General features: G+C 51.1%; 1 protein-coding gene across 1 annotated transcript in view; it reads left to right on the top strand.

Moving 5' to 3' along the window:
* The first annotated feature begins 680 nt into the window (after window positions 1-680).
* The window catches only part of CLRN1 (clarin 1), a 45,515-nt gene continuing 21,714 nt past the window's right edge, over window positions 681-24,481 (top strand). Inside the window, exon 1 of the mRNA XM_036243838.1 lies at window positions 681-933. Within this exon, the coding sequence (XP_036099731.1) occupies window positions 681-933 (253 nt within the window). The remainder of the gene's footprint in view (window positions 934-24,481) is intronic.

The raw sequence follows: 24,481 nt of genomic DNA, 5'->3' as shown, positions 1-24,481 counted from the left end.
AAGTCTCTGTTGATACACCGGTTCTAAATCACAGACCTGGGTGTGGGGCAGTTTGTGTCCATGCAGGACCTAATTCAGTCCAATATTTGTCCCGCTACAATGAACATGTTTCAAAATCAATTAATACCAACAAATAGACGCATGTCCTTTTTACCTCTGCCAAAATTTCTCTTCTACCCCCCGCCCCCCGCCCAAACCTCACAAACATAAAAACACACCAGTACATGAACTTCTCAAGTTGCTGAAAATGTACCATAGGGACCAAGCCTGTTGCTGAAAGTTTCAACTCAGCCAATCAGACAGAAGCCTGGAGAAGGGGAGGCATTTCTCAAGTTACGCGGAGGACTCCATCTGTTATCTTAGACCTTTGTTAGCCAGTGACACAAGGGGAGGGACTCCAGGCAGTTTGAAAGAGTTTTCTTTCACGGATTCTTAGTCCAAAGATGTCAAATTAGAGAGAAATGGAAGCACAGGAGGAGAAAAGCCGAGTGACACGGAAGCCTTCGTCCCGGCATGCGGCTGACATGTCGCCTGGCCGCGGCCTCCGATGCTGAGCCTGCCTTCCCTCTGGGTCCCCTCTGTTCGGCTTCGACCTGAACGCCGTCCGCGGGGCCGTCGCTTCTCGTCACTCACAGAGCTCTTGTTTTTGAACTCCCCCCTCGCCACAGCCACGCCTCATCATGCCAAGCCAGCAGAAGAAAGTCATTTTTTGCACGGCTGGGGCGTTGAGCTTCATGTGTGCCCTTGGCGTGGTGACGGCGCTGGGGACGCCGTTTTGGATCAAGGCCACCTTCTTCTGCAAGACGGGGGCCCTGCTAGTCAACGCCTCGGGGCAGGAGCTGCACAAGTTCATGGGCGAGATGCAGTACGGGCTTTTCCACGGGGAAGGCGTGAGGCAGTGCGGACTGGGAGCCAGGCCCTTCCGGTTCCAATGTAAGTAGCGGCGGCATCTGTCGGTCTGGTACCTCCGGCGCCACACACCTGCAACTGTTGCAGGGAATACTCTTCAGAGCCGTGCCCTGTCTGCTGCAGGGTTTTCTGTAAGATCCGAACCGTCTGAAATAGCGGGGGCTCTTCTGAGCAATCTCTTCTCCCTAGTTTTCCGTGTTTTGCATTTGTTTGGTGGATTATTTCATCCTTGCTCTCTTTCCTGTGACAACACAGAGTCCACGAGTTGCTATGGAGTCCGACTTTTTGAAAAGATAAGAAATTAGCGCTCTTCTCGAATATTAATGTTCACATAGGAAATTATGGGGCCTTGTTACAAAGGGAGAGGCTGGGAGAAGTGGAAAAGATGTAAGAGATGATTTTCCGTTTGCAGTTAAAAAAGGGGTCAGCAGCGCCGTGGGCTCCTCAGCTAGTCCTACCTGCTCTTCCTTCGAGACTTGACTTCTATCCCTGCCGGGTCCTCTCCTGCTGCTAAGTATTTTTTAACCTGTTTGGAATCCCTTGGCTACAGACATTTAAAACAATCGGCTGTGCTGTCAGGGGAAAAAAATAGCTGCCTCCTTGGCATAGAGCCTTTGCAAGAAATTGACCTTCAGATCAGGTAGAGAACGTGAGACAGGTTTCCCGTCATGATGTCTGTGAAATGGAAGTGTTCTCCTCCATATTTATAACCTGTTGATCTTAGGAAGAGAACTTTAAAAAAATTACCATGCGGATAGGCAACTCATTAAATAAAAATTAATAAGAAGTCATTTGTTATATCTCTCTCAACGCACATGCAGAAATTATTATTTCAAAAGGGCTGGTTTGAAACAATCTCACGAAGACACAACCAGTAAATTAGAGCATAAATCACTCTTCAGGAAAGGAGGTTACCAACTGAGGCATTTAAAATGAGTTATTTTGTCTGGGTTTTTTTTTTTCTTTCACTAGTATAGTTAGAAGGCTAAATTAATTGAATTTATTATTAACATAGGCAGTGTCTAATTAAATTTCAGTGCTGGCGTATTTATATTTCTGCAACATTTCTTAGCAGTCATTGGACACCAACCTTGAACTCACACAGTGAGTCCGTAAGTGATATGAATTTGCGTAGGGCGCCAGAGATTCCCCAAGGGTTAGTCTTCAGCTTTGCAAAAAAAAAAAAAAAAAAATGATCATACACTCGATTTTATGAAGTGAATACCCACGCTTTGCCCTGAGCGGTTTCGGTTTATTAAGGTCATGGGCTGTTACGAGTTGCTTAGCTTTCGTGAGGGGCAGGCAGAGAACAAAACAGATGTCACAGGGTTTGCAACTGTTGCAAAGTGGGAAAAGATGAGTGAGATAAACCACGAGCCCCTCTGCGTGAGCGAAGCTTCCCACCAGTGGGCGTAGACCCACGCAGGGAGCGCACACGGATTTCCTGGAGCCCTTGCGTTTTCTGCAGAGAAATCTTCCAAAGCGATAGTGTTTCCTGGGGTTCACTGGACACTACGCACCACGCAGGGAGCGCACACGGATTTCTGGAGCCCTTGCGTTTTCTGCAGAGAAATCTTTCAAAGCGATCGTGTTTCCTGGGGTTCCCTGGACACCGCACCGCGCACAGTTTGTCCCAGGGAAGCCTCACACAGCCACTTTCCTCGTGGTTCCAGGAAAGGGTTTCTATGGTTGTGTCCCGGGCTGGCCCTGTCTAAAATGAAGTCCATCTTGTCAGGCGGGGTTACAGAGCTGGTGGCTTTACACAGTCCCCTCCCCTGGCTCACAGAACTGCATTGATCCCCAAGATACTCAGCATGTCCCCCCAGCCTGGTGAAGAAAAATGTACGTTTGCTTGTGTGCTCAGTGGTGTCCGCCCTCTCCCTAGCCTGACCCAGACACGTTACAGCCTCATTCATTTCCGAGGCCCAGCGAGGTGCACGTACGAACATTTTCCGCCTAAGCAGGAAAGTATCTTCCTTGATGGAAGATGAGAGTTAGGAGAACTGTAGGATAAGTAGACCCAATGGACTCCCTAAAAGGCATAACGCGCCCTGGCCGGTGTGGCTCAGCGGTTAGAGCGTCAGCCCGAGGACCAGAGTCGTAGGTTCAATTCCGGTCAAGGGCATGTACCTCGGTTGCGGTTGTGGGTTCAATCCTCGGCCCTTGTTGGGGTCATTGGGAGGCAACCAGTCAATGTGTCTCTCTCACCTCAGTGTTTCCCTCCCTCCCTCCCTCCCACGCTCTCTGAAAATCAATGGGAAAATATCCTCGGCTGAGGATTAAAAAAATAAATGAGTAAAAAGCATAATGTTCATTTATGTAAACGGCCCCTCGGAGTGTTAGGACTCCCTGGTCAGTGATCCCAGGTCACGCCGCACCGGGTGCAGTCCCCTCGGGGACCGTCGTGGTCACCGCCTTCCCGCTCACCATGCCCTCACGTGTCAGGGGCGTTCCCAGGACGTGCCCACGAAGGAAGAGAGCTCCCCGATGTTCTCCCTGATAGAAGAGCCCCGCTCACATGCAGGAATGAGACCCTGCATTCTCGGTAACGGCTCCTTTCCAGCAGAACCCGGAGCGCCAACAGCCTCCGAGTGGATGATCCCTTTCTTTCTCGAGTCCAAGTTGAAATTGGAGCCCCGCTCATTCCCCGGGACCTGCCTCTCTCCTCTTCCCTTTGACAGTTACTGAGCACACATTCGGTTTGCAGGACTTTCCAGCGCAGGAGGGCGGAAAGGGTGACGCGTCACAGTGGGGGGCCCCTGGGCAGTTTTCTGCACCTTGTCCTGATCTGCAGTTACTGTGAATGTCTCTTTCAGTCCCGTTGGATCGCTACATGCTACCTGTTTGCCATACTTTTCATTCAGATCAGCATCGGCCAACGGGACTATAACGCCGGCCATAAGTACAAGCCTCATCTGTCATTGCCCACGTTCTCGTGACGACATTAGGAAGAAGAAATGAAACAAGTGAAGTTAACTCTAATGACCTATTTTCTTTAACCCAAGATGTCCCAAATACCGTCAATGTAACCGTTAACGTAGAAAAGTAGTAAGCGATTTTCCTTTTTTGTTTGTTTTCGGTGCTAAGTCTTTGAAGGGAGACGTGTGTGTTATATTTACGCACATCTCGGCTCAGACCGGCCACTGTCCAGGTGCTCACTGGGCTAAGACCTATCATACCGCAGCGTGCAAATCTACGTGGAGATCGAATCTCCATAAATTGGGTGTTGACGGCGTCTATATCCTAAATGAATTTTTGCTTGTTTCTCTGTAAGAGTATGTGTGTGGTTTTTTATTTATTTATTTATTTTTATCCTCACTCGAGGACATTTTTCCATTTTTTGTTCAGGTAGAGCGGAGGGGGGCGGGGGAGAGGAACAGAGAGAGAGAGAAACATCGATGCGAAAGGGACACATCGAGTGGCTGCCACCCGCACAACCTACCAGGGCCGGGGACAAACTGCAACCGAGGTACACGCCCTTAGCGGGAACTGAACCCGGGTCCCTCAGGACCGCAGGCCGACGCTCTAACCGCTGAGCCAAACCAGCCAGGGCTATGTGTGTTATTTTTATGTGCGATGTTTGTGTAACTTTTACAACCCAGATACATGGTGTCACATGCAGATGAAGAGTGGACCAGAGAAATAGGCGGGCAGCGTGGTCATTGACTAAGTGTCCCTGCTGAGAACTCCGCCCCTTTTAATCATAGCCAGAGTCCTGTCCGCCAGCCCACAGCTCTGCTGGGAAAACCTGGGCCTCCTGTCCTCTGCCTGGCTCTCCTCCGAGCACGGGTCAGCGGGTCCCTTTCCAGAGGTCACCAGCACTCATAACCAGCATGTCATTTCACTCATTATAATGAAGAACCGTTTTCCTTTCAAGGCAACACAAGTGGAGGGCTTAATTTTTCCTGATACGTCACCTGTAACATTTTAATGATGGTTTTAAACTCTGAATACGCCATCAAGACAAAAACTGACAGTTCTGTGCCACGTGGGGGGGGGGGGGTTCTGTTTGGGTGGCTTGACACACCACAGAGCACCTCCTACACAGGATCCCCAAGAACCACATGATGTCGGTCATCCCTGGGTACACTGATCTATTCATTGCCAAGACAGTTCGATGAGCTGGGAAAACATATGGAGTCTTTTTTCATTTGGAAATGTGAGAAATAAAATTTAACCAATCATGTATCACAGCTTGAAACCTCAGGCACACAAAGCAGTTTCATGTAATGATCGGAAAATTTCTAAAAAGCATAACAGAGATTTAGTGTCTGATTTAATATTTTATTTTTTTTAAGCTTATCTTTATTATTGAATGTATTACAGATGTTTCTCATTTTTCCCCCATTGACACCCTCCTCCTCATTCCCGCCTCCCTCCTGCCTTTCCCCACACTGTTGTCTGTGTCCATTGGTTATGCATATAAGTCCTTTGGTTTATTTCTTCCCACCCCCCCAACCCCTTTCCCTTTGAGGTTTGTCAGTCTAGCAATGAGTTTGTGCTTCTTAATCCTTTCACCTTTTTCACCCATTCCCACAACCCCCCTCCCATCTGGCAACCAACAAACTGTTCTCTGTATCTATGAGAATGTTTCTGTTCTGCTTGCTCATTTTGTTTGTAGATTCCATTGTGGATAGATATGTATTCATTGCCATTTTGTTTGTTCATATTTTTTATCTTTTTCTTCAAGAAGACCCTTCAATATTTCATATAATAATGGTTTGGTGGTGATGAACTCCTTTAGCTTTTACTTGTCTGGGAAACTCGATATGGCCATCGATTCTAAATGACAGCTTTGCAGGATAGAGTAATCTTGGTTGTAGGTTCTTGCTTTTCATCACTCTGAATATTTCTTGCCACTCCCTTCTGGCCTGCAAAGTTTCTTTTGCAAAATCAGCTGACAGTTTTATGGGAACTCCCTTGTAGGTAACTAGCTGCCTTTCTCTTGCTGCTTTTAAGATTCTCTCTTTGTCTTGAACCTTTTGCATTTTGATGATGATGTGTCTTGGTGTGGGCCTCTTGGGGTTCATCTTGTTTGGGACTCTCTGTGCTTCCTGGACTTGTATGTCTGTTTCCTTCACCAAGTTAGGAAAGTTTTCTGCCATTATTGTTTCAAATAGGTTGTCGATTTCTTGTTCTCTCTCTTCTCCTTCTGGCACCCCCAAGATGCGAATGTTGGCACACTTGAAGTTGTCCCAGAGGCTCCTTACACTATCCTCATTTTTGGGAATTTTTTTTCTTTTTGCTGTTCTGATTGGGTATTTTTTGCTTCCTTATATTCCAAATCGATGGTTTGCTTCTTGGCTTTCCCTACTCTACTATTGAATCTGTATAAATTATTCTTTATTTCAGTTAGTGCCTCCTTCATTTCTGACTGGTCCTTTTTTATGCTCTTGAGGCCCTCACTAAGTTCACTGAGGTTCTCACTAAGTTCATTGAGCATCTTTATAAGCAGTATCTTGAACTCAGCATCTGTTAGGTTGCTTATCTCTATTTCGCTTAGTTCTTTTCTTGGGGTTTTGTTCTGTTCTTTCATTTGGGACCTGTTTCTTTGTCTCCTCATTTTGGCTGCCTCCCTGTGTTTGTTTCTGTGTATTACTTAACGAGAGGTATGGGGCTCGCTGAGACCAGATGCTGCTTGTTTGAGAGACTTTAGGAAAACCTGAAGCAGGATCCAAGACAGGCCAATCCTATGGTTAAGCAAGTGGCAACAGCTTGGGTGGGCCTGAAAGTTGGGTGGGGTGGGGCCTCAGGGAGTCACCAGGGTGGGGCTACCAGTGTGAGCCAGGTTGCTGGAGTCCCAGATATGGGGGCTGTCTGCTGCCCCCGGGAAGGGCTCACCAAAGGAACAAAGGCCTCTGACAGCACGTTTGTCCCCTCTCCAGAAAGCCCCCTCTCCAGCCCTCGCTCCAGTGTCAAACAGCTCAGTTCTTCCCTGTGTGTCTCTGGCGCCCCTCGAGCTGCCTCCCCTCCAAGCTTAGAGGGAGAGAGTCCAACAAGTCCGTGCGCGGGCCCTTTAGGGAGCTGCCTGGGGCTCCAGCCGCCTCAGCCTCCCTGAGCCTCAGTTCCTGCTGGTTTTCCAGCCAGAAGTGATGGGGATTCTCTTCCTGGGACTGGAACCCTGAGTGGGGGGCCTGGTGTGGGACGGGGACCCCTCAGTCCTCAGGGACCTTCCCAGCCGAGGTTTCCTCCTGATTTTTATCCGCCGCACGTGGGTGTGGGACCAGCCCGGCCCCTCCGCCCTCCTACCAGTCTCGTGTGGCTGCTGCTTTAACCCCGTGGTTGCAGGACTCCACCCAGCTCGGGGTCAGGCGGCTCTGAGTGATGGTTGTGCTGCAGTTCAGCTGTAACTTTGATGTGGTTGTGGGAGGACGGATACCGCGTTACCTCCCTGCCATCCTGACCGGAAGTCCTCTGATGTAATATTTTAGATGAGCAGAGTCTATTTACCAAATAAAGACGGCAGAGGGAACATTGAGGCTGCTTCTGTGAGCAGGCAGGTGGCTTCCCGAGTGTATTTGGGGTAGAAGAGTTGAGATTCAGGGTCTCTCACCTCTGACACTCTGTCCCCATGGTCTCCTGCTAACCCCCCTGCCTGCCCCAGGTGGTCTCCTGGTCACCATCCTCACACCCCGCATCTTCCCCATCACCCAGCCATGCCACGCAGAACTGCAAAGGTCTTAGATGTACCTGCTTCTGGTAACAGTGCCTGTCTCCCCTGCCTTCCTTGGTCCATGGCCTGTGGGAAGCAGGCATGGTGGGTGGAACAGAGGCCATGGAGTGTGCCCGGGAGGCCTACCTGGTAGGAGGGATGGGAAAGGAAGGGACTGGCATCATCTCACCCAGCAGGGTGGGCCCTCGGCCTTTTAGCTCAGGGCCCTACTGTCTAGTCTCACCCGCCCATTACAACAGCCCAGCACGTAGAGATCTCGTTTTCCTCCATTGGAACAAAAGAGGGATGAACAGAACAGAAGAGAGTCATGTTTAAGGAGCACTAGCATAAAGGAAAAACCTCCCAGTTCTCTCAGCCAAATGACTGTTTCTGTCTCTGTCCTTTTCAGACCTTGATGTTCACGCTATTGTTTCTTTTGTCTTTATTGTTGAGAGTGTTACATATATCACCCCCCCCCCTTCTCCTTTGCCCCTCTCCTCCTGGTTCCCATCCTACCCCAGGGCTTCACTGCCCCAGAGTCTCTGCCGTGGGTCATGCACAGGTGCATGTAAGTTCCTTGGTGAGTCTCCTCCCACCCTTCCCCCTGTCCTCTGAGTAAGGACAGTCTCTTCAACCAATGGTGCTGGGAAAAGTGGACAGCTACAAGCAAAAAAAATGAAACTGGACCACCAACCTACACCCTACACAAGAATACACTCACAATGGATAAAAGATTTAAATGTAAGTCACGAAACCATAAAAATCCTAGGAGAAAACACAGGCAGCAAAGTGTCAGCTCTCTCACACAGCATAATTTTCACCAATACATCGCCAAGGGCGAGAGAAACAAAGGAAAAAATAAACAAATGGGACTACATCAAACTAAAAAGCTTCTGCACAGCAAAAGAAACCAGCATCAAAATGAAGAGGAAACTTACTATTTGGGAGAGCATAATCGCCAAGGACACAGCAGATAAGGGGTTCATTTTCACGAGTGCTGGCGAGGGTGTGGAGAAAAGGGGACCCTAGTACACTGCTGGTGGGAATGCAGACTGGTGCAGTCACTGTGGAAAACAGTATGGAATTTCCTCAAAAAATTAAAAATTGATCTGCTGTTTAACCCAGTAATCCCACTTCTAGGAATATATCCTAAGAACACCAATCAGAAAGAATATATGTACCCCTCTGTTCATAGCAGTGCTACTTACAATAGCTAAGGTCTGGAAACAGCACAAGTGCCCATCAGTAGATGAATAGATAAAAAAGCTGTGGTACATGTACACAATGGAGTACTATGCAGCTATCAAAAAGAAGGATCTCTTATCCTTTGAGACAGCATGGAGGGACCTGGAGAGTATTATGCTAAGTGAAATAAGCCAGTCAGAGAAGGACAAGTATCACATGATCTCACTTACATGTAGAATCTAATGAACAAAATAAACTGATGAATAAAATAGAAACAGAAACACAGATGCATGGAACAGATGCATTCTGTGATTTAAATCACCTTGTTTTATAATTTGAGAATGTGTGTTTCTCTGCAAGGGGGTCCTGAGCCCCAAGAAGGCAGGGTCTCTCAGCAGGACCTGCACAGTTCATGCCGCAAAGAGGTATTTAGCAAATATTTGGTAAACTGGCATTATTGAGATGAAGCAACCCGGGTTGGAGGCTGGTCTGCATCTCAGACCTTGAGCAAACCACGTCCCTTCATTGGCTCTGGAAAAATGGGAAGTGATACCAGGTGATTTCTAACATCTCTCCCGGTTCAAACTCTCTAAGAGCCACGTAACGTGGGACCGGCGGCCCCGGAAAGGTCCCTCCAGCTTGGACACTGCGCGACCCTGCTGGTGTCCGCCTCACAGAGCCTTCGCGGGTGGACTCCTCAGCCCTCCGCTGGACGTGGTGGTTTGTGCACCTTCGTTCTCTGGCTCCGAAAGCTCCTAAATCATTCCGAAATGCCTGCCGCTTGTCAGGACCCGAGTGAACCTCGTCACCCAAGCGAACGCTTCTTTCTTCCCCGTCATAGCCTTTTCCTTTCCGTGTACGACATCGCAGGTGACAGAGGAGAAAATAAATGAGCAGCTTAGGCGGCCGAGGGAGAAGGGGTAGGGGTGCCCGGGAGGAGCAGCCGCAAACACCCAGGGCAGACGGCACTCTGAGGAAGGTCGGAGGACAGTGCCAGGCTGACCTGCTTCCTCCTCGTGACTCCTCGCGACTCCTCTTCCATCCTCACTGAAAACCCCCCTTTCCTGAGTCTGATCTGTTAAACCGATAATGGCAAGGAGTTCGGAATGGCCAAAGTGTTCAGTACCTCCAGGGTGCGCTTCCCCGAAGAAGGGGCGAGAGCAGCAATCGTCCTCGAACCAGTGAGGGACACGGAGACATCTGGTCGAGTCCAGCAGGAGAACCTTATTTCTCCCTCCTCCCTAACCACTGCCTCCGCTATCCCGCCCAGAAGGAAACGGGACGGAATCGGCCCGGAGAATTGTGCGCGCGCAGAGCTAGGGAAGCAGACCGGACTGGTTCGGATGCGTGTGACGGGCCGTGCTCATTGCTCCGCTGCATCTGGCCCCACACCGTCTGCAGAGCGGACACGAAGAGACAAAGTGTCAGGACAGCCTTCACCTTCACCGTCTGTTCGAAGACGAGGCTGGGACTTTACAAGGGCTTGTTCTCCTGTTCCACGTGCTGGCGCTTGGCCTTCGGGCTGGGCCTCATTCACCGCCTTTCGGCGGCCCTGATGTCTGAGCCCCTTTGCCTGTCGTTGGACAGTAACATAGCCAAGCCCGTTTAATAATCTAGATTGAGCCCGGCCGGCGTGGCTCAGTGGTTGAGCATCGACCCTGCACCAAGAGGTCACCGGCTCGATTCCCAGTCAGGGCACATGCCCAGGTTGTGGGCCTGATCCCCAGTGGGGGGCATGTAGGAGGCGGCACTCTCTCATCCATGTTTCTGTCTCTCTCTCCCTCCCCCTTCCTCTCTCTCTCAAATCAATAAAGGAAAAAAATTATTCTAAAAATAAACAAATAGTCTAGATTGAGCAGGTCACACACTTGTTGCTAATCCTCGGGCTTTGTAAGCACAGGACCACAGTGTTGACTGTTTACGTTGAAGACAGGGGTCTCTGACTGCCTACGTACTTAGCTGAGTTAGCGTCACTGTCAACGGAAACCCTCAGGGTACCGTCTTCAGAGTAGTTCTTTGACTCCAACAATTATTTCACCATAGCAATTACCAAACGAGAGGGTCTTTCCTGGGGTGACATAAACAGTTTCAAAACCTAGGCAAGGCCCGGTCGGGGTGGCTCAGTGGGTTGAGTGTCGCCCCGTGGACCGAGAGGTCCCCATTCGATTCCTGGTCAGAGCGCACGCCTGGGATGAGAGTCCATCCCCAGGAGGGGGCGTGCAGGAGGCGGCCGATCCGTGTTGGTGTTTCTTTCTCACATTGACGTTTCTCTCTCTTCCTTCCTCTCTCTCTAAAAAAAAAAAATCAACAAAACCATATATATAAAAACAAAAAATTGTTTTAAAAAACACACAGGCAAGGACAACAAGAAAAGCAGATACATAGCATTTTATTCGCTTTCCAAATGTCCAAGAGCATTCATTAAGGGCCAGTAGAGACATAGAGCACAAATTAAATCTTTCTTTAAAAAAAAAGGCTCATTTTCATCTCTCAAGTATTTCGGGAACTTCATACAGTTAAAGGCGTGTTTTCAAATGGAAGCTCGCCTGCCCAGACCCACGGGGGATGTTCCAGGGCAGGATGTGGCTGCGCACCAGGCGGCTACGGGTTCGAGAGGCCTGGCGCCAGACGGCACCGGGCAGACTCATTTACGCGCGGGTCATATTTTGCTCCCTCCCCGCGTGTTATACCCGCGGCCGCCGTTCTCAGGAGTTATTTCCGCGGCACGATCCCACCCCGTGGATTAGGAGCAGTTAAATGGGTTCCGTTATCCGAGGCACAAGGCTGGCCGGGCAGCTGTCGTCCCTAAGCCCCCACGGGTGATTGAGGCTCGCGGACGGGGCTGCTTCCCGGAGCTCTGCGGCAGGTGCTCAGCGAGGGGAAGTCATGCGTGGTGCTGAGAACATTGTATTTAAACGGCTGCATCGCCGTCAAGCCCCCCTTGTAAGTGCTGGGTCGTGGGTTTGTTCTCCCTGACCACGCAGCCGTCAGAGGCCTGGCTCCAAACCTGGGTGTGAGATTAGGGTGATGCTCAAGGAGACGAGTCGCTGGGCGGACGGCAGGGACTGTCTCTGAGTGGATTTTCACAGTGACTGGCCGCAGATGGGCCGAGGGACAGTCAGATCAAGGGCATTCTGTAAGAAGAAAGACGTCTTCCTTCTTGGTCCCTTTCAAGGGGATGAATCGCTGCGACCAAGGGGCCGGCTTCCTCTTTCACTGACGGCGTTGCCCGAGGCTGCCCGCATCCTGCCAGCTTCCCGATGGCCCGCTTCTCACATCTGGACAGATGAAGGCAAAAGGGTTGGTGCGACCCAAATGGTCCATCAGTGGTCCGCGACCCTGGCGGCACTTCACACCACCCAGGGGGTCTTTACAACTCGAGGTTCGGAGGCTGCCACCCAGACCGAGTGCAGCAGGCACCCGGAGGCGGCCGAGCCCTGCGTGGCTGGGAGCGTCCCAGCTGACTCATGCACAGCCAACGGCGAGAACTCCTGGGGTGGACGGTGGCCAGGACAGGTGCCATCGGGTGAGGTCCGGAGTCAGAGGCTCTCATTGTTCGGGGTGGGGGTCGCCCAGAAGAAGGGCAGGGGGCAGAGGCAGTACTTAGCACGATTTCCGCACAGTTAGGAGCTCCTCCGGTCGAACTGAAGCTGGGACCCTGGGGTTTTTCGTTAGCTGTCCCGCGAAGGGCCTCACTTTGCCTACGCCCGGCCTCGGGGAGTGAGTGATCTGACTGATGAGTCCGCAGTAAGAAACGCGTCCTTGGCTCTCAGCCCGCGGCCTCCCCTCCCCGCACAGCTGCCCACCCGTGACAGGAGCCTGCTCCCCACCCGGCCAGGGCGAAGGCACCGGCTTTGCCCTGCATGGAGGCCTTGGGCTGTCCGCCTGCCTCTGGCTGGGCGGTGTGGCTGCCTCATTCAGCAGAGCTCGGTGGGTGGACGGCAGCCGTGTTCTCCAGCTGCCCTACAGGGATAAAGGTGACACTCTGACCCTGGTCACCTGGGGAAGGGCTCTGTTCCCTCCAAAGCATCCATCAGGGCTCCTCTCTGGAGGTGAGCCCCCAGCTCAGACGCCAGCTGAGACAAACCAGGACAGAGGATCCCCAGAAACGACACAAGGGAAATAGAAACGAGAGTGCGAACAATCCATCGGATGCGGGGGAAGTGCGACAGGCGTCATCCGGTAACTCACTCTCAGTCCAAAGTTCCTGGGTTATTTACAGCAATAGTCACCCACTTGGTCAGGGGGGAAGAAACAGGTAAAAACCTGAGCTACAAGACAGAACCTTTTCCTGAATTTCATGTATTCTAGGGACTCCCACGGGGGGATTTTGGTCACAGTGTACAGACGTGCGCTCTGACCCCTGTGGGCCAAATAACTCCCGCCCACCCACGACCATCGGTCCTGAGACCCAAGAACCAGACACCCTGTCTGCCCTGCGTCCTCCTGCCTGGGGGGACGCAACCCAACTGTCCTGAATGCAACTCTCGTCACGTTAAACAATTATTTAGGCAGTTACGTAAAATTTACAAAGAGCCTCCGCAGAAAGGACCTCATTGTGTCTCCCTTGTGAGGTTACGTGGATGTTGAAGGAGATGGACGCACTGAGCGGCGGCAGGGACTGTCCTCACTGGTTTTCATAATGACCGGCCGCAGAGGGGCTGAGGGGCAGTCAGATCAAGAACTCGAATGCCCCTGGGTTTGTTTCTATTACATCCGTGTTTGCAGACAAGGAACCAGAGGCCCACGGAGGCCCACGTGAGCATTAAATGACAAAACCAGATGCATCCCAAGTTCTTCTCACTCCAAAAGTGATGCTTTTCCCCACCTGCCAGGGGCCCTGTCAGTTAAGGCCTGGCTACTTGTCTCCCTCCAACCTTCTTGCTTTGGTGGCGGATGACAGTCCAACTGCCGAACACGCTTGGCTAATTATAGGTTTAGACTGATTTTACTAATTCCTGTTTTAAGAATCGTAAGATGAAATATATTACTGTTAGACTGGGATCAGTAATATAGCCAAGGGTATATTCAGGATAAAATATAACAGAAGAACTCAGCAGATAGAACTAAAATACATTTTCAGGCCACTGAAATGAAAGTCATACATTTAGAGCTATCAGATAAAAATGGATTCATGGCAAGCAATAAGGGAACACACTGAGCGATTAGTAAAAACAAAGAGTTTTTTTTAAAAATCGTGTTACCCTCTAATGATCTATTGAAAACATCATGACTTTGCATGTAAGATACAGATATTTTGTAAGGTAATGGATATCTATGCCTCCGCTCCCCCAATGACAACAGAAACATTTCACTGGGTACCTATCAGGTGCCTGCATATCCTCCGATAGCGAGGAGATGACGGAATGATGGAGGTTATTCCTTCCCAGACACTCGGACTCCGGCAGAGTGTTGACACCCAGCCCCTTGTAAGAAGTGCACAGCTACATCTACCCGAATGGGCTGGCTTTCGTTTCAGTGACAAGTGCAGACGTCACAGATTTAAATCAACCACGATCGACTTGTTGCAGGTGGTACACGGTCTTCAGGGACCGGCCGTGGAGCCCGTCCCGGACACGGCCACCAGCTAGAGTGTTGCCATTTGTTGTCACAGACCGTGCTGTAGAGACTTCCACCTTAGCCGCCAAACCCTCTGCGCCAGACCGACACACGCTACCGTCGCTCACATTTCGTTGGCCACGTCATGTGACACGGCCACGCCTGCCTTCGGAGGGGCTGACATGTGCAGTCCTACGGCCACGAGCCGGGGGAGGGAGGAACCGGAACTGCAGATGGTCGATTGGCACGGACGACCAGCACAATCGTTGTCTGTGTTCCGGACGCGCCAAGAAGAGGACTGACTGTCCGTCACGCAGGCCCAGGGGCATCAGAGGGCAGAGCTTACAAACACGTGCGCGTCCACTGGATGAAGTGAGAACTTCACACTGAAGAAGCCATTGCGAGCAAAGGAACAGCATGAGCCCGGGTACGAAGACTCCGTGTCCAGAGCAGAGCGTGTGGGGAGAAAGGAGGAGCAAGAATAGGGCTGGCGAGGGAGGCAGTGACCCGACCGTGAGGACCTCGCTTGCTGGACCGACGTGGCTGACGTGACTGGAGGCCGTGGGCACCCTGTAAAGACGTGGGGCTCCGAGGTGGAGTGCAAGAAGACCCGGAGAGAGTTGGGGAGGCCAGTCCGCACGCCCCTCCAGTGTCTGAAGTCCCAACCCAAAGCATTGTCAGAGGTGGGGGCGTTTCCACAATAGAGGCAAGAATCGACAGAACTTGGTGACAGGATGAACCCCAGATTTCTGCTGGACAGATTGTTGACATCATTCCCGAAGACAGGAAACACGGAAGGGGAACGTTTAAAGGGAAGGTGAAGTTATTTGTGGTTATGTTTGATGAATTAAGGGGCAGCAACAAGAGATGCCCATCGGTGAAGCAGGCGTGGAGGGAATGAGGGGCCGGGGAGCTGGAGAAGGAGGGGGGTCTGCACATTAGGGGGTCAGTGGAGCTGTGACTGAAGACGAGGTTTCCCAGGGACAGGATCAGTGAGAAGGTGGAGAATGGTGTGTTCTTGGGAACACCAACGTGCATGGGTAGAGGGGGGACCTGCAAAGGAGGCTGGGGGGCAGGGCAGTGAGCTGGAAGAGAGCAGCTGGGACCACAGGAGGAGAACCCCCAACAAGGAAGCAATGGACAACGGTCCTGTGCACCACAGAGATGGCAAATGAAAACAGTCCTTTCAAGTTTGACACCAGAAGGTCCCAGGGACCTTCTCTAAAGTGGTCCTGATGGAGGGGGGGGGGCAGTTCCTTGTAGCAGCTGAGGAGGGACAGGGGGTGAGGACCCAGAGAAAGGCTGAGGTCAGGCCATGGCTGGATGAACCCTAAGGCCCAGGGGTGTGTGTGTGTGTGTGTGTGTGTGCGTGTGCGCCCGTGCGCGCGCAGTGGGAGGGTCCTGAGCCTTGAGCATGGTTCTCCGCGGGGGGACAGAGCCAGAGGAAAAGGTTGAAGACAGGAGAGGTCGGCAACAGGTCCAGAAAGCACCCCGTGAAGGTGGAAAGGGGTAGGTCTGCGAGTACAGGGAGAAGACCTTGCATAAGAGAAAAACAAATTTTTTTCACTAAGAGTGGAGGAAAGATTGGACATGGACCAGGGAGAGGGTGCGTGTGGACAGCAGTGGAGAACCAAGACGTTGGGAGAATTCCCCTGTTTTTCTCTGTGAAATGGAAGAGTTCAGTTCCCTGGGGATGTTCAAGCCTTTTGTGAGCCGGGCACATAGACCTTGGGAAGGGAGGTGGGGGTGGGACAGGTGTTGGGAGTGGGGGAAGTTTGGAGTGTCGGACACGGGGCAGAGGATGAGGAGACTGGGAACGACTTTGCAGGATGGGGGACCACAGGTCAGAGGCTTGACCAGGAGAGTGGGGGTGCAGAGGCAGAGGACAGCCCAAAGAACAGAGCCCCAGGAAATGACCGCAGAAGGGTACATTTCCTACAGGGAGAGTCCTGGGAACTGTGTTTTCACTCCGGGTTATTAACTTAGGACTTAGCTCCGTTGCATTTCGTAATAGCCGACTGCCGTCATAAGGGCTTGGCAGCCTTGCTCTGTGTGCCGAGCGACTCATGCCTTGTGATGCCCTCTCCTCGCCCACCCGTGGCTTGGGCACCCCTGTTTTAGGAAATGAAGCCAATGATTACTTTCTTTGAGCTCTCTGTTTCCGACTAGATGTCAGAAACCTCTGCTTTCCAGACTCAGCGAGAAGGAACTGAGCTTTGAACCAGGGTTGAAACAGTGACGTTGGACATGTACGTTACAAAATGTAACCGACCTTCTTTAAGTGAATACATATATATCCTTTTACGTTACAAAATGTAACCGACCTTCTTTAAGTGAATACATATATATATCCTTTTACGTTACAAAATGTAACCGACCTTCTTTAAGTGAATACATATGTATATCCTTTTACGTTACAAAATGTAACCGACGTTCTTTAAGTGAATACATATATATCCTTTTACGTTACAAAATGTAACCGACCTTCTTTAAGTGAATACATATATATCCTTTTACGTTACAAAATGCAACCGACCTTCTTTAAGTGAATACATATATATCCTTTTACGTTACAAAATGTAACCGACCTTCTTTAAGTGAATAAATATATATACTTTTAGAAAGAATCTTGACCCAAGTAATTTCCTGGGACTTCATCCAAAAAGCATATTCCCGTTCATCGTGCCCCCCATACAGGAGAGAAACAGGTGTGTGCTTTGGATGCTCCCGGAGGCAGCAGCTATAACGCAAGTCTGTCTAACAGCAGCTGGAGGGACAATCCACATGGTTATCCAAATGACAGTTTTGAAGACAATATTTATAGCACGGAAACTTATGTTCTGAGTCAAAAGAACAGAATGTGACCTCAAGTCTGTATTTTGATTATAGTAATACAGAAAACAAATATTAAGATGGATAAATATTTGAAAGGAATAAAAATCAAGGAAAATGTTGCTTTATATGTTGGTAGGACTGTGGGTGAAATTTCTATCTTAGTATCCATTTCATTGTTATAATGTTGTTCATGGGGAAAAAAAAGTTTCTGCCCTGGCCGGTTTTGCTCGGTGGTTAGAGCCTCGGCCCGCAGACCAATGAGTCACGGGTTCGATTCCAGTCAAGGGCACGTATCTGGGTTGTGGTTTGTCTCTGGTCGGGTGGTGCAGGAGGCAGCCACTCGATGTTTTTCTCTCACATCGATGTCTCTCTCTCTCTCTCTCTCTCTCTCTCTCTCTCCCTCCCTCTCTATCTGAACTAAAATGGAAAAATGTCCTCGGGGGAGGATAAAACAAAACAAAAAAAAGGCTTCTCCATAAACAGTTTGCACTTTGGACAAAGTAACGGAAACAAGGAGAGGAGCAAATCCATCTCCTCCGAGTCCTCTGGCCCCGCTCACGAGAGCTTTGCGTGTTCAGGTTTGAGATGAATTGTTTTCCTAAATCCCAAACTCCAAACTTGTTATTAAACAACAGTCCGTGTCCATGTAGCACATTGACAATCACCCAAGTAGGCTGGATTAGAGTTTTCCTTGTAACAGAGATTTGAACTTCCACTCCAGTTGCCAACGGGGTATTTCAACTGTTTAAAACAAAAACACACCATGCTGGGCTCCATCACCCCTCTGGCGATGACTCTGTTGTCTCTCCATTGCCCCGATTCCCTACAGAAACCTTTCAATCAGCTTCTGTCACCACCAGCCCCGGAACAGCTGACATTAAGGTCATCGGTGACTGTCTGACTCAGTGGACACGTTCTGTTTGGACCACGGCCACACCGTCTGTGTCTCCTGTGGCCCATGTCACTTGGACTGTCCACTCCTCTCCGTCCCCTCCTCGCCATGTGCCCCTCACTCCCTTCAGCCTGAACCAGTGGCTTCCACCAGGAGCCTGAGACCTGCTGACCACCTCAGACTCCACTCCGGCAACGTCTCCGAGTGGAACGTGTCCATCCCCCGAGGGCCCCACAGGACCGGCACACAGTCGCACCAGCAGCAAGTATCCCCCTGTGGAGGTGACATCTGGTTCTTGGAGGAGAAAAACACGTTACTCTTTAAAGAGTGTGTATATATTGCCCTGGCTCAGGGGTTAGAGCGTTGGTCCGCACACGGAAGGGTCATGGGTTCAATCCCCTGCTCCAGCCGTGGGGGAGGGAGCCAACCGATGTGTCTCTCTCACATCAATGTTTCTCTCTCTCTCTCTCCCCCCCCTCCCTTTCACACTCCCTAAAAATCAATGGGAAAAAACATCCTCAGGTGAGAATTAACAACAACAACAAAAAAGTGTATATGCGACCAGCCAATGTGGCTCAGTGGTTGAGCGTCGACCCTGCACCAAGAGGTCGCCAGGTCGATTCCCAGTCAGGACACACGCCCAGGCTGTGGGCCTGATCCCCAGTGGGGGGCGTGCAGGAGGCATGAATGAATGAATGTTCTCTTTCATCGATGTTTCCATCTCTCTTCCTCTCCCTTCCGCTCTCTCTAAAATCAATAAAGAAAAAAAAGTACATGTGTATTTAAAACATAGACATAAATACAATACAGAAACCAATGGGTAATGTATCTGTGGTGGTAAAATTTTCATGAGCGGAGATAATTCGGAGCACTGTCTAAAAGACCCCTGGGGTGAGGAGAAACGCTACAAAGAAACGGTGGGAAACACTGATCACAGTGCCGGGCATCCCCAGGTACCAGGAACACAGCAGAGAGTGAACAGACCAACACACCTGCCCTCACACCATGGGGGAAACAAGAAGAGACTTATCTGTGTCCACATTAAAATACAGAACTTGTCCATGGTAGCCATTGCCATGTAGAAAAATAAACGCCAGGAAAGAGGTTGGGGGTGCGCAGGAACTGGGTGGGGGTTGCGACCTTCGATAAGGTGGTTAAAGAAGGGTTCCCTGAGCGAGTGGCATTTAGGCACAGACATGGAGGAGACACAGAGCAAACCAGGGGGGTCTCCGGGGTGTCCAGGCAGAGGGCACCGGCCGTGCCGAGGTCCTGAGGCAGGAGCGTCCCTGGCATAGCTTAAACACAGTGAGGACACCAGAGGCTGGAGCACACTGAGCCAGGAAACGGGGAGCAGAGGAAGATGGGGGCCCCATCCTGTGTGGCCTTGTAGGCCATTGTAACGATGTGTGTTATCCTCTGGGTGAGATTAGGGTCCACTGGAAGGGGTTGCGCAGGGGACTGATACAAAACAATTCATTTTTCTAAAGGTCCTACTGGTGCTGGGTGGACAGGGGGTCGCAGGAGGGGGTGGGGTGGAATCAGGGAGCCCAGGGAGGGGCCTCTTGCAGTCACTCGGGTGAGAGGCGATGGTGGCCCAGCCAGAATGGAACAGTGGAGATGCTGAGAGGCGACCAGATTCTGAAGGCAGGGCCAGCAGGTGCTCCTGACGAGGTGCACGTGAAAGGGGGGCAAGAGAAGAATCAAGGATGCTGCAAGGGAGCGGACCTGCCACCAACTGAGCCGGAGAAGCTGAAGGGCACAGGTGGAAAGAAAGGGAGAAGACGGGTTCAGCTTGTGACACACTGCGATGTCTGTCCAATATCCAGTCAAGGTGTTCCGCGGGGCCCGGGCCAGGTCGCTCGGTTGGCTGGGGTGTCATCCCCTACCCCAAAAATGTTGTGGGTTCAATTCGCAGTCAGGGCACATACCTAGGTTGCAGGTTTGATTCCCCGTCGGGGAGCCTACAGGAGGCAACCGATCAATGTCTCTCTCTCTCTCTTTCTCTCTGTCTCTCTCTTCCTCTCTCTCTAAAATCAATAAAACATATCCTCGGGTGAGGATTAAAAAACAACAATAATAATAATAACAAAAGATGTTCAAGCCCGGCCGGTGTGGCTCAGTGGTTGAGCATCGACCCTGCACCGAGAGGTCGCCGGTTCGATTCCCGGTCAGGGCACATGCCCAGGTTGTGGGCTGATCCCCAGTGGGGGGCGTGCAGGAGGCGGCCAGTCGATGTTCTCTCGCATCGATGTTTCTATCTCTCTCCTTCTCAAACTAAATAAATAAAAATACAATGTGATTGCTTTATAGAAGAAAAAATATATATTTAATAGGTAATTGGAAGCCACGCAGTATGGGATGCAGGGGAAGTCTGGGCCGATCACCCATCTGAGAGTGCTCCTAGGGAATCCATGACCCTGGATGAAGTGCCCAGGGGCGAGGAAGAGGGAGAAGAGAGGGCACAGGAGAACCAGTCGGCCCAGAGGACCCAGGGAGATGAGCCAACAAGCGGATGGGACAGCAGCCGGGAGCCGGGGAGCCGGCAGCCACGCTGGGAGCAAGCGTCTGGAGCCGGGCAGGACGCTGGCTGGGAGGGAGGCGCCAGCCGGGTCAGCGGTAGACCAGGCACCATGAGGGTCAAGAGCGGACCTTGGGTCGGGCAGCCGGAGCTCCCTGTTGCCTGGGAAACGCCACATGGGGCAGTGGGTTCGAGGGCGTAGCTGGAGGACTTGAGCGCGGTGTGTTGAAGATGAGCCGGTGACAGCATGTCCACGCGCGGAGGGGCGGGTCCCGCAGAGTGGAGGGGACGCCCTCAGCCGCATCTTCCAGGTGAGGCCACCGGCAGAGGCCACCCGCCTTGGAGGCGCGGCCACCGGGAACCTCTAGACGCCTGCCGCGGGCTAGCTGCTCCCCACGCTCATGCCACGGAGCCCTCGCCAATCTCAGAGGAAGGTGGAATCCGCCTTACTTTCCAGACAGTTTCAAATCGAGGGGTAGGGAGTTCGCAGAGCTGGGGACGACGTGTGACTCGAAGCTCCTTAGATGCAAGTGCTTGGCCCTTTCTCGGACTGTCCCTGGAGCCCTCTCATATCCCAGGGAGGACAACAGACTGTCAACCTGCCGAAGGTCCCCGGGCGGACTAGACTGGGGCGCTTGACTCTGGGTCCCTGCTCATTTCTTTCCCGAACTCTCCCTTCCGCATGGCCAAGGTCACGCTGCTGAGGCTCAGTGCAAATCTGCACGACCCCTCACCAGACGCCCGCCTCTCTCGTTTGTGGTCGGAGGACTGAGTATCATCTACATGCAGTAAACTCACCCTTTTCGGGCGCACAGGACTATGAATTTCGACTAAGGCATAGAGACATGTAAATGCCACCCCAATCAAGACACAGAACACTCCGATCACCCCCAAATGTCCCTTCCCCTCTGTGCTCGGTGTCCTCCCCCAGCCCCAGCCATGCACCACCGTGATCTGCTTCTGTCCTGCTCACTTTGGCTTCTCCAGAAGGTCACTTATGCAGAATCACACAATATGCAGCCTTCTGAGCCCTTCCCTCAGCATGGCGCATGTTCCAGGCATCGTGTTGCTGTGTCACCGACAGTGCGGTCCTCTCCAGGACCGAGTGGTACTTTCCCGGGGGGGGGGGGGAGCACCGCTTAGGTTGTTTCCAGTTTGAGGCGAGTATGAAGAAAGCCTTTAAACATCTTCACGCAGAGTTTTGTGTAATTTGTTTTTTTGTTTTTTTCAATCCTCACCTGAGGACATTGTTGCATTTATCTTCAGATAGAGCGGGAGGGAGAGAGGGAAGAAGAGAGAGAGAGAAACATCGATGTGAGAGAGACCCATCGAGTGGTCGCCATCCACACAACCTCAACGGGGGCCGGGGACAAACTGCGACCGAGGTACGTGCCCTTAGCGGGAACCGAACCCAGGACTCTCTGGTCCACAGGCTGACGCTCTAACCGCTGAGCCAAACCGGCCAGGGCTAAACATGTGTTCTTACTCCCTTCAGGTGAATCTCTAGAAATGCATGATGGGGTCTTGGGTTAAGTCTATGTCCAGCTTTCTAAGTACTGAAACAATTCCAAAAAACCACTCAAGTGGATTATAGACTTAAATGCAATAAACTAAAACTAAAAAACATCCAGACAAATACATAGGACAAAATATTTGTGGCCTTGCAAAGTATTCTTATAGTTGACATGTGAAACATGATACATAAAAGAAAGAAAACTGATAAATCAGAATTCATAAAGAATTCTCAGTTCTCAACATTAGCAGTAACACAATCCGATAAAAAATCACTCAAGGTATGAACACTTTACCCCTCCCCCAAAAGATATATGGAATGCAGAGAAACTCACGAAAATGATGCTCAATAACATCAGCCATTTGGAAAATGCAAATAAAAGCTACAGTGTGATAAACCCACAGCTCTTAAACGGCTACAATTCTTGAAAACCTGTCAAGTGCCCGCAAGAATGAGGAACAACTGGGACTTTCCCGTTGGTGACGAAGTGGTTCGGCCACTGTGGAAAACACTTGGCAGTTCCTTATAAAGTCACACACTGGAGCGGGGGGGGGGGGGGGGGTTGAGTACAAAGATGAAACAGGAATTTTTTGGAAAAGTGCAATTGTTCTATATCTCCTTTGTAGTGGTGGTTACACAACCGTATGAGTTTGTCAAAATTCACAGAACTCTGTACTCGACAGAAAGGATTTTTTTAGTATATTAATGTTACTTCATCTTAAAAATGGACAAAAGCAAAGGCACCAACAATACTGTGTGACTTCAGGCAAGCTTCGTAACTCCTCTGTGTCTTAGTTCACCTATACCTGGAAGATAAAATAGTTATACTTTCCTTATATTGTTGTAAGAATGTAATGTGTCGACTTATGTAATACATATAAAGTACCTGGAACGTAGAAAGGCTAAGTAATTATTAGCTGTTATTTTTATTCTTCTTATTGCTACGTGTGTATTGCTCTTTCAAGAAGTTTGGTGATCCGGCCGGTGTGGCTCAGTGGCTGAGCGTCGACCCTGCACCAAGAGGTCGCTGGTTCCATTCCCGGTCAGGACACATGCCCAGGTTGTGGGCCTGATCCCCAGTGGGGGGCGTGCAGGAGGCGTCCAGTTGATGTTCTCTCTCATCGATGTTTCTATCTCTCTCTCCCTCTCCCTTCCTCTGTCCCTCAATAAAGAAAAAAAATTTTTAAAAAAGAGAGAGCAGGACCTCGCTGCACTCATCACAGCTAGGGGAGGAACTTCCCGAGAACTGGAGTCCAGGGAGACTTCTTTGTCAACACCAGCCCCCCGCAGCTCACATCGCAGACCCTTCTTCTGGGCTGTACCCTAACCCTCAACGCGTGGGAAGACCAGAGAGTCTGCCTCCTGCTCCGTGCTCTCCAAGGCCACTGGGTGCACCTCCCACTGTGGATCCGACTTGTTTGCTCTCAGCTTCTACCGAGAAAAGCGACATTCGTGTTGGTGGGAAAACGGAGGGCTATTACCAGGGTTCTCGGCGGTCATCGCAGGCTCAGGGAACTTCCATCAGAACGAGAAACCCGACGATGCGAGAACGGGACACGGGAGGACTTCCACCACCGTGGGGATTGTAAGAAACCAGAAGAATTAAAATGCCACACACGGCTTCCTCCAGGTCCCAGCTTTCCCTCCCAGGAGTCACGTCAGGGCGACTTCTTTCTGCATTTGCTGCAACGTGACAGCCGTCCGTGTCGACAGCTTCCCCCGGCTACCTGTCAGGGAGATGGGAGGGGGCGGGGGTTTGGTTAGTCCACAGTTAATTGACTGCAAGAGCAGCAGGTTGGATTGATGGAGCTGTCTCCGCCGTGGACGCCCAGAGGGTGGGCAGGCAGGCGTGGCCCGAGACGAACCGGTCCCCTCTGGCCCCAGGACACCGCAGAGTGGACCTCTCGCTGACAGCAGGAGCTGAGGGCCGGGGTGCTGGGACACCCACACTGCTCCCTGCCCTCTCCCCAGGGAGCTGAGGACTCCTCTCTCTCTCTCTCTCCTCTCTGCATTCATCCTTACCACTTTTAATTGATAAGGACTTTTAAAAACACAACCACACTACCATTCGCATAGGCAACGAAATCAATAGTAGTTATGTAATAGTTCATCAGCTAACATTCTGTCCGTGTTCCGTTTTCTCCGCTTATCTCCAAAATGTCTCTTCTACTTGGTTCGACAAGTCCCAATCAATATCCATGCCCTGCATTGGGTTAATGTGTCTCGTAAGAGTCTTTTTGTCTAGAACGGTCACCGGAATAGTTTATGTCTTCGGTGATTCTTTGAACTAGTTTTAAAAAGTGTTTATGGCCCGGCCGGTGTGGCTCAGTGGACTGAGCATTGTCCCATGGACTGAGAGGTCCTGGTTCGATTCCCCGTCAGGGCACGTGCCCAGGTCGCGGGCTCAGTCCCCAGTGG

The sequence above is a fragment of the Molossus molossus genome, unplaced genomic scaffold (assembly GCF_014108415.1).
Source record: "Molossus molossus isolate mMolMol1 unplaced genomic scaffold, mMolMol1.p scaffold_m16_p_5, whole genome shotgun sequence".
Classification (NCBI taxonomy): domain Eukaryota; kingdom Metazoa; phylum Chordata; class Mammalia; order Chiroptera; family Molossidae; genus Molossus; species Molossus molossus.
The sequence above is the reverse complement of the archived record's forward strand: the minus strand, read 5'-3'. Positions and strand labels throughout refer to the sequence as shown.